Source organism: Carassius gibelio, chromosome B7 (genome assembly GCF_023724105.1).
Source record: "Carassius gibelio isolate Cgi1373 ecotype wild population from Czech Republic chromosome B7, carGib1.2-hapl.c, whole genome shotgun sequence".
NCBI lineage: Eukaryota > Metazoa > Chordata > Actinopteri > Cypriniformes > Cyprinidae > Carassius > Carassius gibelio.
In genome coordinates, this window is record NC_068402.1 from 8195712 (window position 1) to 8208478 (window position 12767).

Consider the following 12767-nt stretch of genomic DNA (forward strand, 5'->3'; position numbering starts at 1 on the left):
GTCTGCCAATCTAGCCAGCAGCCATTTTATTTCGAAAGCCTCGGGTCCCTCAAATTGCTGATAAAGAAAGATGACCTCGCTTGAGGACAGGACAAAACCACGCTTCGGACGACTTACTTGGCCTCAAGGGCGAGGGCGATGATTCCTGCCGCCAGAGGGGCCGAGGCAGAGGTGCCTGTGTGGGAGTCTGTGCACTTCTGCCTGAGGTCTGTAGTGACCTGAAACAGGAAACATATCGCATCACTGATATGACGGGAAAATCCAATTATTCCAGATGGGAACACAATACCAACACTGTACTGACGTGACAATGCAGTCTCTCATAAAAGATGATAAAAATGTTTCCCGAGGCACAAAAATAATAGTAGGATTTTAACAAACTGTCAGGATTTTGAAATAAAAGTCTGGTTTTAGCTCTCAGGTCACTTAAGTGGTTTTGTATTATAGTCAAAGCTGAAAACTTCATTTTTTTCCCTGCTTACTGTTTTTGTGAAATCTGTGACGCATTTTCCAGGAATTATTTTTTAATGAACAGGAATTAATTCATTTAGGAATTCATTAAAATGTATGTATGTTTGAGATATATATATATATATATATATATATATATATATATATATATATATATATATATATATATATATATATATATATATATATAATCTTTAATAAAAGTTATATATTTTTTCTTTTTATTTATTTTTCATTTATTTATTTATTTTTAAATAAATGCAGACTTGGTGAACACAAGACATTCAAATAATTTTAATATTCCAAACTTTTGACCATTAGCCTGTATGTCAAATTATAAGGGAGATCTTGATTTCAATTCATGACCCGTTTCATAATCTTGCTAATTGTGTCCAATATTGCTATTTTTATTTGTTTATACTCACAATCAAGAATTCAAACAAGGCCCTTACACTCAGCATTAAATTTTGATGTACAACTAGTCCCTCAGCATTTGTGCTACAGGTATAACTGATATCTCAGATGTTGAGGAGCAACAACAGGAGGCAAAAATAGAGCGGGGATGAGGATTTCACAGAGACTTGGGAATTGGGCTCTTTCCACTTGGGCCAGTAGGCAACCACCCAGAGCTTCCTAGCAACTGCATATCAATGCCTTGGCAACAAGTCTTGCATCACGGCACTGGCATCTGCATGGCAAGCACCTCTTCTCATATTCTTCAGAAAATGTGAAAACCCTGTAAAAAGTGCCATTCAGCTTCTGCCCGTTAAGTGACCCAGGTGGTTCAGTTAAATGTTTGACATTTTCGACACTTGAGGGTAAAAAGCGCAGCATCTTTAAGCCCTTAGGGTCACACAGACAGAGCCGGAACAATTCAAGACAAATGCAAACATAAAAGACTTGACGGCTGACACTTAAAAAGCCAGGCATCGCAGGATGTGCACTGACTGCGACAGACCTCCTTGCGTGAGACTAATTACTAGAAATGGCAGAGAGGCTGAATGACAGGAGCGATGACGGGAGAATTCAGCAATTGCACAATTAAAAATGGATCTCGGGAGACCACAGGAGAGGAATATCGCCTGACAGAGTCTCTGCTGCAGAGGAAACAGCGGGTATCAGGCTTCTGTCCTTTAAAAGCACACCTCCATTGTGAAAGCCAGTGTCTGTGTCTTGAATGCGGGACAATAGATGAGTCAGTCAGGCATAGCCGGTTATGAGAACAATGCTTGGGTGCGCGCCTCTGTCGACACAGAGCCGGGTAAAGAAACAAAACCGAACATGAGCAAAGAAAATGTCATGCTATGACACTGAGGGGTTGTTGTTTTGAATCACAGGGACATTTGTGCTTTGAAACTGCAGCTTGACATTTTGTGAAGAAGCCAATAAGGTTGTTTGCTGATGCAAAAGTCAGTGTCAATATGCCAGTGTGTTGTAGTTTGTTGCCAGGGTGTTGCTTTAGGCTTGCTAAGGTGATCTAAATGTTCTGGGACCGGAATTACGAATCATTCTTAAAAAGATTTTAAAAAATTTCTTCTAAAATTAAAAAAATTCTCAAATTTCTACAAATAAAGAGTTAAGTTGGACATACATACTTGCACTCTGTCCCTGCCTAGACATAGCTACAATAAACAAATGAAATTAATAAACATAAAAATAAATACTTTTTTAATAATTTATAGTAATCTATACAAACAGTATTTTGTTAAATATCTTTTTAATTTATTTATTAATTAATAAACACAAAAAACTCAAATGTGCGAGCTGCCAGCTACCATGTGTGATGCACTCAAACACTGTAGCTCTTATGGCGGGTCGCTTTGTCTGTTTAGGAGACGTTGTAATACTTGGGGTTTGTCGAAATCCCTGAGCACAAGTATATGCAATAAAAACAGTGACGCTCGACTTAACAAACATCATTAATAATCATAAAAAACATAAAGATAAAACCAAGCCATGCATGATAGTTAGAGGTTTGGAATCACAAGAACATCCGTGTTTTTGAAGTTTCAAACAGGCCATGAAGAAAAAAACATTCATCTTCCCTCTCACTAGAGGAAAGATAGCATTCACTGACAGCCAAAAAGCCTTTAAGAACTTAAAAGCCGTGGCAACAATTCTTCATAAATTGGCTTGGCAGTCTATCTTCTGATCTCCAACTGTTTTCAGATTCTTTATTTTTGGATTAGATTTGCTACGCCACTTCTTCAATTAAAGGATAACTGTTGCTGATTTTCTGGAGGCGGAGAGAGACTCACAATCTGTTTCTCATTGAGGCCTCCACTGCTGTAGGTTGTGGCGAGGGTGGACGAACAGGCCTCGCTGTACCAGGGCACGTTGCCATTCTGCGTGCTGCTGCTGATCGACAGCGTGTAGATGCTATTGGTGTAGCCATCGCAGTTGCAGCTGTCCTTCTCTCGGCCGCCGTTCCCCGAAGCCCACACAAAGATAGAGCCCCGTCCTCCACGGCCCTAGAATTCAGGAGGAGAAACACACAGTCAGTCAAAAGCACTGGCATCTCCCTTAATGCAAGTCCAATCTAACACTGAGAGCCAGATGCGAGCGCTGCGCTGCCAAGTCTGAAATGGGAGGATTACAGACAACAATACTCAAAACAACTGGATAATATTTGTGATGAGTGGAGTTTGGAAAGGATTTTCAAAGTGTCATGGACCATTGAAGCACTATCATGGTTTCGATTGAAGGGCCAGATGCTTTTAAAAAGGACCCTGTGGGATGGCGCTAATGTTCAAGATTTTTATCATGCATGTTTATTTTCAGGCGCAAATGAAAGACACAAACAGCACTGAGCTTTTGCGGCCTACTTCTCAAATGAAGTGCAGTAATGCAAGAGTAAACTGTCAGAACCAATAATGAACTCGTGAAAAATGCACGCACTGCATTATCGAGGCATGTTTAAATAACCATGTGACTTTCATTTTACCATGTCACCACAAGGAAAGGCCAGATAATTAGATTCAGATGCTGTTTGCTTGTTACTACCTTTGATCGTTTACTGTACCTTACATTTTCAACAATGTGCCAAATAAAAGTCTGTAGGAGAAAATAACGTGGAGAGAAAGGCTGCAGTGCATCTTTGAGAATTCGCTCTTTGTTACAGCGCACACCTGCTTGATTGTGGGCATCTATTCAGCGAGGGTGTTTACACAGACCAGAGCCCCATTTGCATTGGCCTTCTCCACGCAACATGGATCTTGTTTCCCAAACAAATCTGACTGCTGGCAGACATGCGAATGCTCATGATTTGGACACCAGAAACAACGGCTAGAAAATATGGATGGGGAAAATACTAAGTCTGTATAATCAAATTCTTTTTTTTGGTCCTTGTCACTTATTTATAGGAACAGTCACACGGAAATTCTAAAAGCTCTTACCATCTGTTCTGTTAAAAGATCTACCCAATATAATTATAATGGGATCATTCATACTTGGAACAAATTCTGCACAATGCATTTATGTTACGGATCTATGCATATAGTGTGTGCCATCTATGCTATGGCATAAAAGAGTAATAAAATTTAGCATTAAGACACCTAACGTCTAGTAACACTTAAATGTTATACTGCAAAAATATCAATATGAATTGAATTTAAAGAATAAATTATTAGGATAATCATCGATCACACTGTAAAAAAAATTAAAAAATAAACAAAAAAACAATGACAATTACAGTGATAATGTTAAAACAAACTGAAGTTGTGGTTAAGAGCACATGCAAATTACTGAAAAAAATAAAACTTCTCTTTAATTTCAGCTAGTGGCCCAGATAACTTAGTTTTTACTGATTTAGCCCATGCAATGAAAGTCAGTGGGGCCCAAAAAACCATAGCAGCAAGAACAAGAAAAAAACTGATACATTTGTAATAATATTTTCTTTTGTGTTCCACGGAAGCAGATATGGCATACAAATTTGGGACAACTTGAAGTAAACCATAATAAAATAATTTCTTTTGAGATGAACTATTGCTTTAAATGATGCATATCAATCTGAAAAGAAAGCATAAAAGTGGTCTTGCGTACCAAACCGCCTCTCAGCATTTTTCTACAAAAGGTCTGCTCCTATAAAATCCATCCACGGCACACTGCGGTAGGTAGCGTCTTGGCACGGCTCTCCTCCATTGTCCATTAGCTGGGCCTCAGCCAGTTTTACAACCCCCGAGCACGTTCATATAAGTGAAGGGTTGAAACGAATGCTGTTGCGCTACCCCACGCATGAGAGCAGTTTAGCTCAAATGGCGTTAAGTAATTAGGTATTAAGAATGTCAATACTGTTCACGCTCCGGAAAATCTGCATGAAGATGTCTCGGTGAAAATTGCCATTTAATGTGACATTTAAATTAAACAAACTTCACTCTGACTAGTAAGTGCTTTTATGACTCAAGGCACTCGCAAATGAAGTGTGCCAAAATCAAATACAGAGCATCCCTTCCGCAGCCCCCCTGACATCGCTAACTTCAAAGCAAATAAGAAAAATCCACTTAATTCATTTGAACCGTAAATTTCTGCCCTCTTAAATGCCACTGCTGGTAAAAGTTCAGGGTTAAGAAAGGCAAACTTAGACCATCTCAGCAAAAGAATATCAATGAAAACACGTCTACTGTTTGTGGCACAGACCAACTGATGCAGATAATGGCAGGAAACAGTAAAAATAGCCCATGAGTCACAGAAGCAATTGTACATGTCAGGCAAAACAGGACCTCTCCACTGCTCATTTTGAAACGGGATTTATGTAGACACTGACAGTGGAAAACTTCCTCCACGGTCCATCCAAGTGAAAAATGTAGGCTTCGATACGGCATCAAGCTCTGGTACTGTGTGTGTATATATATATATATATATATATATATATATGTGTGTGTGTGTGTGTGTGTACAAATTAAACAGAATAAAGAAATTGGTCTAACGCATTAATCAAATGTAATGTTTTAAATCATGAACATAATACATTTAATAATTTCAGATGTGGTCAGCCTTGATCAACAATATTGTGAACTATGCTGGCGTGTAAATTTAGCCAATGATAATAGAGCATTAACATATACATATCATTTAGATAAGTCTTAAGACCTGTTCACACAAAGAACGACAGCTATAAAGATAACTAACTACATTAGTGTCCACACCAACACAAGATATAATTCTGTTTATTCAGTGTGCACTGCAGTTATGTCATCTGGTGCTTTAAATCAGGATGGAGTCTACATTTTTATTGTTCACCAGCTGAAAATTTTTTTTTATTATATTGTTCTTCTGTGCTGTTATAGTTGTGGTGTGGACTCCCCTTTACTTTTAAGTTAAGATTTTTTTTTTTTTAAACAATATCATTACTGTTATCATTATAGTTATGGTCCTTGCTGTGAAAGGGCCTTTTAAAAGGTACAGTAATGCAGCCCAGTTCACTTAAATGGGCAGAGGCAGGCTGGAAAATTATTTGACAAGAAATATAAATTATCAAAAGTAATATAAATTGCCTTCCAGGAAACAATAAAACAAACCAAAAGAGCAGAATATAGCCCCCTTTCAGCACCACAAGAAGTATTTCTGGCCTACATTAGCTAAACGACAAAGAAGTGCAATGAGTTCAGGTTTGAGAAAAGCCAAACCTCTATCACGCCGCGCAGGAAAGCTTCTTTGGCCAGCTTTGCAGGTCCGTCCACCGTTTTGCCGTCGTCTTCAGGTCCCCAGCTGGCACTGTAGATGTCAATGTGCTGTGGTTTGAGACTGAGAGACTGAGCTTCCACCACATCAGTGACCTCTCCATCCAACATGCGCACACCTGCAACACAAAACATGATACACATTAGAGCAAATCACACACAAATATACAGTACCTGCATGTGTTATATCTTACTGTAACCACAAACTGCAGCCTGACTATTGTAACGCTTGTATTTAGATTAGACAGTAGAATGGGAAGAACTGATGGCCATTACAATGACTTCATGTTTAGAGTGAGAGAGAGAAAAAGAGTGTGATGTTAGGGGAACATTCGTCAATCAAACACTCTATTGTAAAATCTGTTGAAAGCATTGAGAGGGGTGCAATCAGATTGTGTGAATTTTTGACGGCAATGATTCAATATTTTCCAGATTTACTGTGACATTTGTAGAAATTCATATAGAGATGACAAAATGTGTCCGATAGTGTATGTCATCGAAAGCTACACTTAATACTGGAATAGAAATGTCTGATGAGAGGTTCTGCACAGATTGAGTGCTTACAGTATTATCATTAACAAAAATAAATAAAATACAAATTAATAAAGGCATCATCATATAGGCAGCATCATTTTGTTCCCATAATATAATAAGTAAATAGTTAATTAATAAATAAAACCCTTTTGGAAAAAAAGCACTTTTTAAAATTATTATTATTTCTTTTTTTTTATGAAAACATTTATTTGAAATATTCTTGTTTTGGAACATTATAACATTACTGACCCCAAACCTTTGAACTGTAATCTACATACTATAATCAACTTATAAATATAAAAACATAAATTTAAATTGAATTAAATTAAATAAAATGGAAATATAACAAAATTATATAACTCTACATAAAAATATAAATACATATATTAAATACTTGAAACTGGTTCCACTTTCAACACTGCAAGAACTCAAAACAAACTTGCATAAGATTTTCAGTGAACTTTGAATGTGTATATTACTATAAATTCTCTAAACAAACAAAAAAAGATATTTTAGCTTTATTTTTTTAATACCACCAATTCCAACCTGCCTGCAACAATACTGTGATATTGAAATTCTAGCCTGTCAAATATTTAGCCACCCACCACCAGAATCTATATTTTCTTCCAGAGGCAAGTACATATATTACCACTGGTGGAGAGATATAACGTAACTAAACAGACAGAAAATCTGTAGAGAAAGCAGCTACTATGAATAACCCCACTAAAAATCCCATATGATTTTTCTTCTGTTTGCTAAATATTTAACATCTAATGCTCGCATCTGAAAGGGATGAGGTGCACAGATAGCGCTGCATATAAAAGTTCCTTTCACAGAAAAAATCTGGAGTTCATTCAAAGGTGACAAGTGGCTACATTCTTCTCTTTCAAACATCCTTCACAACAGAGGAGACCATCTTATCTTTTTCCACTGCCATGTACAAAAGGGAATCTTACACCGAATTGGGGGTTTGGGAACGAGCCAGAGCACTTGGTCCAAAATGTCAAAGGTGTTGAGTTATTGTGATCCCAGCATTAGAATGTTATCTCAGCCTCGGGTAAAAAAAATAAAAAATAAAAAAAGGAGAGCAAACTCTGCCAAGAGCATTTAGATTTTAAAGTGGTAAAAAGATGAGAAATCAGAGTCAAGCATCTTCAAAACAATGTGAATCACTCCTTTGATACACAAGGGGGCGAGGTTACTCAAGGTTGCCCTCATACGGGTTAGTGCAAATAAACAAAAGTTCAGTCGTTTCAGGTTTTCCAAAGCAATCCGAGAGCTGTGGTGCAGACAGTACTGCAAACAAACCCACAACTACAGAAAAATACAGCACAACATTTTGGAAAGATTTGATGTTTTTATCCCATTCCTACATTCCAAAAGTCCCGAACATCCCAGAAGGACAAAGAGAAAGCTGGCTATGATTATTTTCTAGGAAATGAGAAAGGCATAACAGATGCACTGTGGTCATTTTAATTCAGGCTCTAGTAAATACAAATAATCTATCTTCTCTCAAAAATGCAACAAGAACCCTCAGTTTTATTTGTTATAAAGCAATTTCCCACAATGGACTCTACTGTTTCCTCCAAGTCTTCCAAACCAATATTCTGGCTTAATGAGTTCTGGCAGAGGAATTAGCCGTGCTGTGTGCCATCTCTGCTAGCGGGCTGCCATCTCTACATTCAGCTTTCTTATAGCAGAAGGCACTGCCTGCCAGTTTGGGCCGACGTTACGGGTCAGCTGTCCAAAAACCTTCAGTTCTCTCTGTCCTCTGTCCCCATGCTACCCCCTAAAGGAGTAGTATCTGCTGCTTATTAAGCACAGATTTCCCTCTGGATTCAAGGTGAAACAGGCACAGGAAGACGACTTCCCCTCCACTGTGTCTCATTAGGAGGATAATTCAAAAACAGCTGCTTGAGAGAGAAACGAAGGCAGAGATGACAAAAGAGAAAGGGATTTTATCCATAACGCATTATCCATCTGCGTTAAAGGGAAGATCTGACATGTAGCGTATATATTTAGTCTGAAGAAAATGTGCAATTAAAAATTTTTTAAAAGACTATGTGAGTGTGCTTGTACATCTCATCATAAAAGTGCTAATTTGTTTCGGATGTTTGCAAACTAACCCGTGTTCACAGAACCCAAGACTATCATATTTGGTGCCAGGCTGATGAAAACCTTAAAGCAATTAAGAAATTTCTCAATTTCTTTAATTGTGTGTGGAAACTTTTCCTGTTAATAAAAATAAGGTCCAAAAAAAGAAACAACTGTACATTTAAAACAAACAGAAATGAGTGAAAATAAAGTAAAGATGTCAAGGATAAATATCCCGGATATGTTAAGTACTAAATCACAGTCTAGTGAAAAATATCACAAGACATAAAGAGAAAAAAAAGGTAAAATAAATAAAAAAGGCAACAAATATAAAAAATAAATAATTAAATAAAATAAAAATAATTAAAAAATTTTTTTTTTTTTTGGTGATTTCTGATTACTGTAGTAATCACTATAAGTGCATAGTGTTAGTGTACGACTATAGCTTGTTGAGTTGAGCTTGTCCTATGTTCATAATCATGTTTTATTTAATGGTGTTCGGGTATTTTAAATAGTTATTTTTATAAAGCCTTTCTCACAATGAAGCACTCTATTGCATTCCCTGACCAATATTATGCAGGTATTTTTTTTTTTACATATTTAAAAATCACATACATTTCTTTGTATTAAAATGCCTCTAAAAATGACAGGTCTTCCTTAAAAAGTCGCATGAATTATGATGTGTTGTGTTGAGGTTTAATACTTAGATTGCTTTTTTTTTTGGAAAACCTAACCATAAGTATGAACGAATAAGTGGCAAACACCTCTAATAACAATCATCAGCGTACATTGGAGAAAACACACAAAGCAGAGTGTGTTTCAAAGTTAAAGTTCAAAATTTAACATAAAAAAAAAAAAAAATCCTGGGTGTTGTTAAAAGCACTTTTCCCTTTGAACAGCCCACAACCTACATGTTGTTTGATTAGTGAGTCAGTGCTTAAATATGTTATTAATGGCTGCTGATGACCTCATAATACACACGTTATATAACATAACACAAATGCATTACATAATCAGCTATTCTGTAGTAGTAGTAGTAGTAGTGGTAAAGTTAAAGTGTTACTTGACCCAAAATGAAAATTCTGTCATTATTTTCTCAATCTCATGCCATTTCACACCATATCATTTATATCTTATTCCATGAAACACTATACATCTTCTGCAGTCATACTATATATTTGAGTAAGAACGGATCTCAAAGCCTACTGTAAGTAGTTATCGCACTGGCAAAAGAGCAGCAATAAATTCTGCTTAACATGTTCTTGTGTTTCAACTAAAGAAAAAGAGTCAAACAGTATTTTGAACAACTTAAGGGTGAATAAATGATGACAACTTTATGACATGTTTTGGTTAATTTTCCTTTTAAGGTGAAACATTATACCATATTGCTAGGCTAAACAGCTAAGATTCAACTATGGGCAGCTGGCAAACGGTTCTTGGTGAGGATTCTCGAAAGCAAACCATTACAATGATATTTTTCCCAGTCCAATGAAGTCTAAGAGCTGTAGTCAGCTGGCAGCATAGAGAAGAGTAATGAAACAAAATCTGCACTGAACAGGATAAAAGCACCTCAGCCAATTAAAAGGATTACACATGCTAGCATCCAAATCTTTGGCTCACAGGGACCTATGCTGGAGCCAGTGATAACTGTCCCATTTGAGCTCATGAAGCTATCGCTAATGGAGTTCCTCTTTCGAAGTGCTTTTGGTATGGAAGACTTCTCGTATGGGTTAATGCACAGAGACAGAGCTAATCTGAATGCGAAGCCAATCTGATGTTTCACCGAGGTGTTTTGCAATTCAAATGTTGGAATGGACTGGGTACGCGCTCAAAGAATAGACTGCACGTGTTGAAACATGGAAAATTGTAGACTCACCTCCGATCTTGGAATTGTAGGCCACCCCGACACCACACATGTCATTGTTGGCAACAGCAGCAACCTCTCCAGCACAACGTGTTCCATGTCTTCAAAAAAGAAAAACAAGAGAGATTAAATTATGATTTTTATGGACATTTTTGAAACATCTGTACTGTGCCATAATTCATATATATATATATATATATATATATATATAATTAATATATTAATAATAATATATTATTATATATTAGGGCCGGGACTCGATAAAAAAAAATTATCTAATTAATTAGAGGCTTTGTAATTAATTAATCGTAATTAATCGCATTTTAATCGCATATAAATATTTGACCTGAGAACAGTGAGAAGTAATTTATTTTTCACATGGATTTATAGTATACCATTGAATAATGACTGAATACACACAAATAGTTTATTTTTGTTCAACCAAGTCTAGCAGACCAGTTCAATTTTTGCCATTAAGTGTAGCAATAGCATATTTAGAAACAATTTAGAAATAGTACATTTCAGAAATTCAGGAAGCTTATAGGTGCTGGAACCTTCTGTAAAGTGTTTTTTAAGTAATACAAAATACTGTCAATTACATTCAGAACATTGGAAACACTGACTATTAGAAAACATCTCTCTGTTGCTTCAGAGGCCATAACATACTAAGTCCAACTCTCAATAACCTTGGCCAAAACAATAAAGAGTTCAACATAAACTGTTGCACCAACAAAATAATACATAGTTCAACATAAAGTGTAAAGTCCACGCAAGCTGCTATATGTTTTGCGTTGAGGTGATACTCGAGGTTCGATGCGGTGATATGCGAACGCTAGTTGGTGCTTCAGTATAATCGGTCCCCCGAAACTCATCCAGTGAGAAACGTTCCGCGGTGCAAAAATAAGTTATTAAAAATGCGGGACATTTTTTTCTGTAATTAATTAATCTTAATTAACGCGTTATTTTTTGTGTAATTAATTAATCTCAATTAAAACGTTAAAGTCCCGGCCCTAATATATATATGTTCTATATACAAAATACAAAGTTTCATTTTATGTAATGCAATGCATCTTATATGAGCAGAAAAGGTAGTAACAAGCAGAAATAGAGGAATGAAATTAATTGCCTAAAAACATGAATTGGACATTCTCAGTACTGCCAAAGACAGCTGGGAACAGGATCAAACTACATTGCTGATGACGAGGGGTAGGTATAAAGACCGCCCGATCCTCATTCACAGCAAGTGACTGAAGCCTCTCATCTTGCAGGGCTCATTCAGAGCTCTTTTGCATGTGTGAAGAGCTCCTACTCAGTCCTGCTGTAAAACAGGCAGCTATCTGTGAAATACGACAGCAGGTGACACACTGATAACCGTGGCCTTTGGGAATAAGATTACAGTCTGTGACAATGTGCAAATGCATCTTGCTGTATGCATTTAATCAAAATTAATGAGGACCAAAGGCAAGGAACCAGCTAAAGAGCGGAGACATGTCACTTAGATCACCATCCAAGTGCATTTTATTTTTGGCCTTTCTACCTCTTTGCCACACGGCAGAAATATGTATCTTAATCTCGTTTGCACTGTAGCTCCAATTGCATATTCATTTTTGCCATAATTAACAAATATATGCACACTTATTGCACCACATACATCTGAGACGGCACTGGATTCAAGCGTAAATCCACAGCATCAGTGTCACAATAATCTTCTGGGTCAGCAGACATACAAAAGCCAAGGGAGCGATGGAAGGTAAACTGGAGTTGAACAGCACAGAGGAAGGATCAGTGAAATCCCAGGAGAACCCCTGCAGTCATTCGTCCATTCATAGGAAGCATGAGATCAGTGAGGATAATGTCTCAGACTTACTCAGTCCTACAATAAGGAGGATCATGGGACCTAGATTACATCCAAAAAAGGAGGGGGTTTTATGGGAACCAAGCTTGTGGATTGTTAAAACAACTGGAGGCAACTTGGGAGAATGCATGCAAGATTACGAAACAAAAAGAGGCCGAAGCAGACCGATCGGTGTGTGACGTCCAAATACTGCGAGAGTGATTTGCCTTTTTTATTTACACTGCACTCGTCTGTGGCCCATTATGGCTCTGACGCGGCCACTCTAGTCAAT

The 12767-nt window shown here is 37.1% G+C and overlaps 1 protein-coding gene across 2 annotated transcripts in view; it reads right to left on the reverse strand.

Annotated features, from left to right (window-relative positions):
* Positions 1–12767, reverse strand: part of LOC127961282 (furin-1) — an 85693-nt gene that overhangs the window by 13388 nt on the left and 59538 nt on the right. For both annotated transcript variants that reach the window (XM_052560326.1, XM_052560327.1), the window contains exons 7-10: positions 10654–10742; positions 6096–6268; positions 2730–2942; positions 118–218 (exon numbers count right to left, since the gene is read on the reverse strand). In XM_052560326.1, coding sequence (XP_052416286.1) covers positions 118–218; positions 2730–2942; positions 6096–6268; positions 10654–10742 — 576 coding nt within the window. The remainder of the gene's footprint in view (positions 1–117; positions 219–2729; positions 2943–6095; positions 6269–10653; positions 10743–12767) is intronic.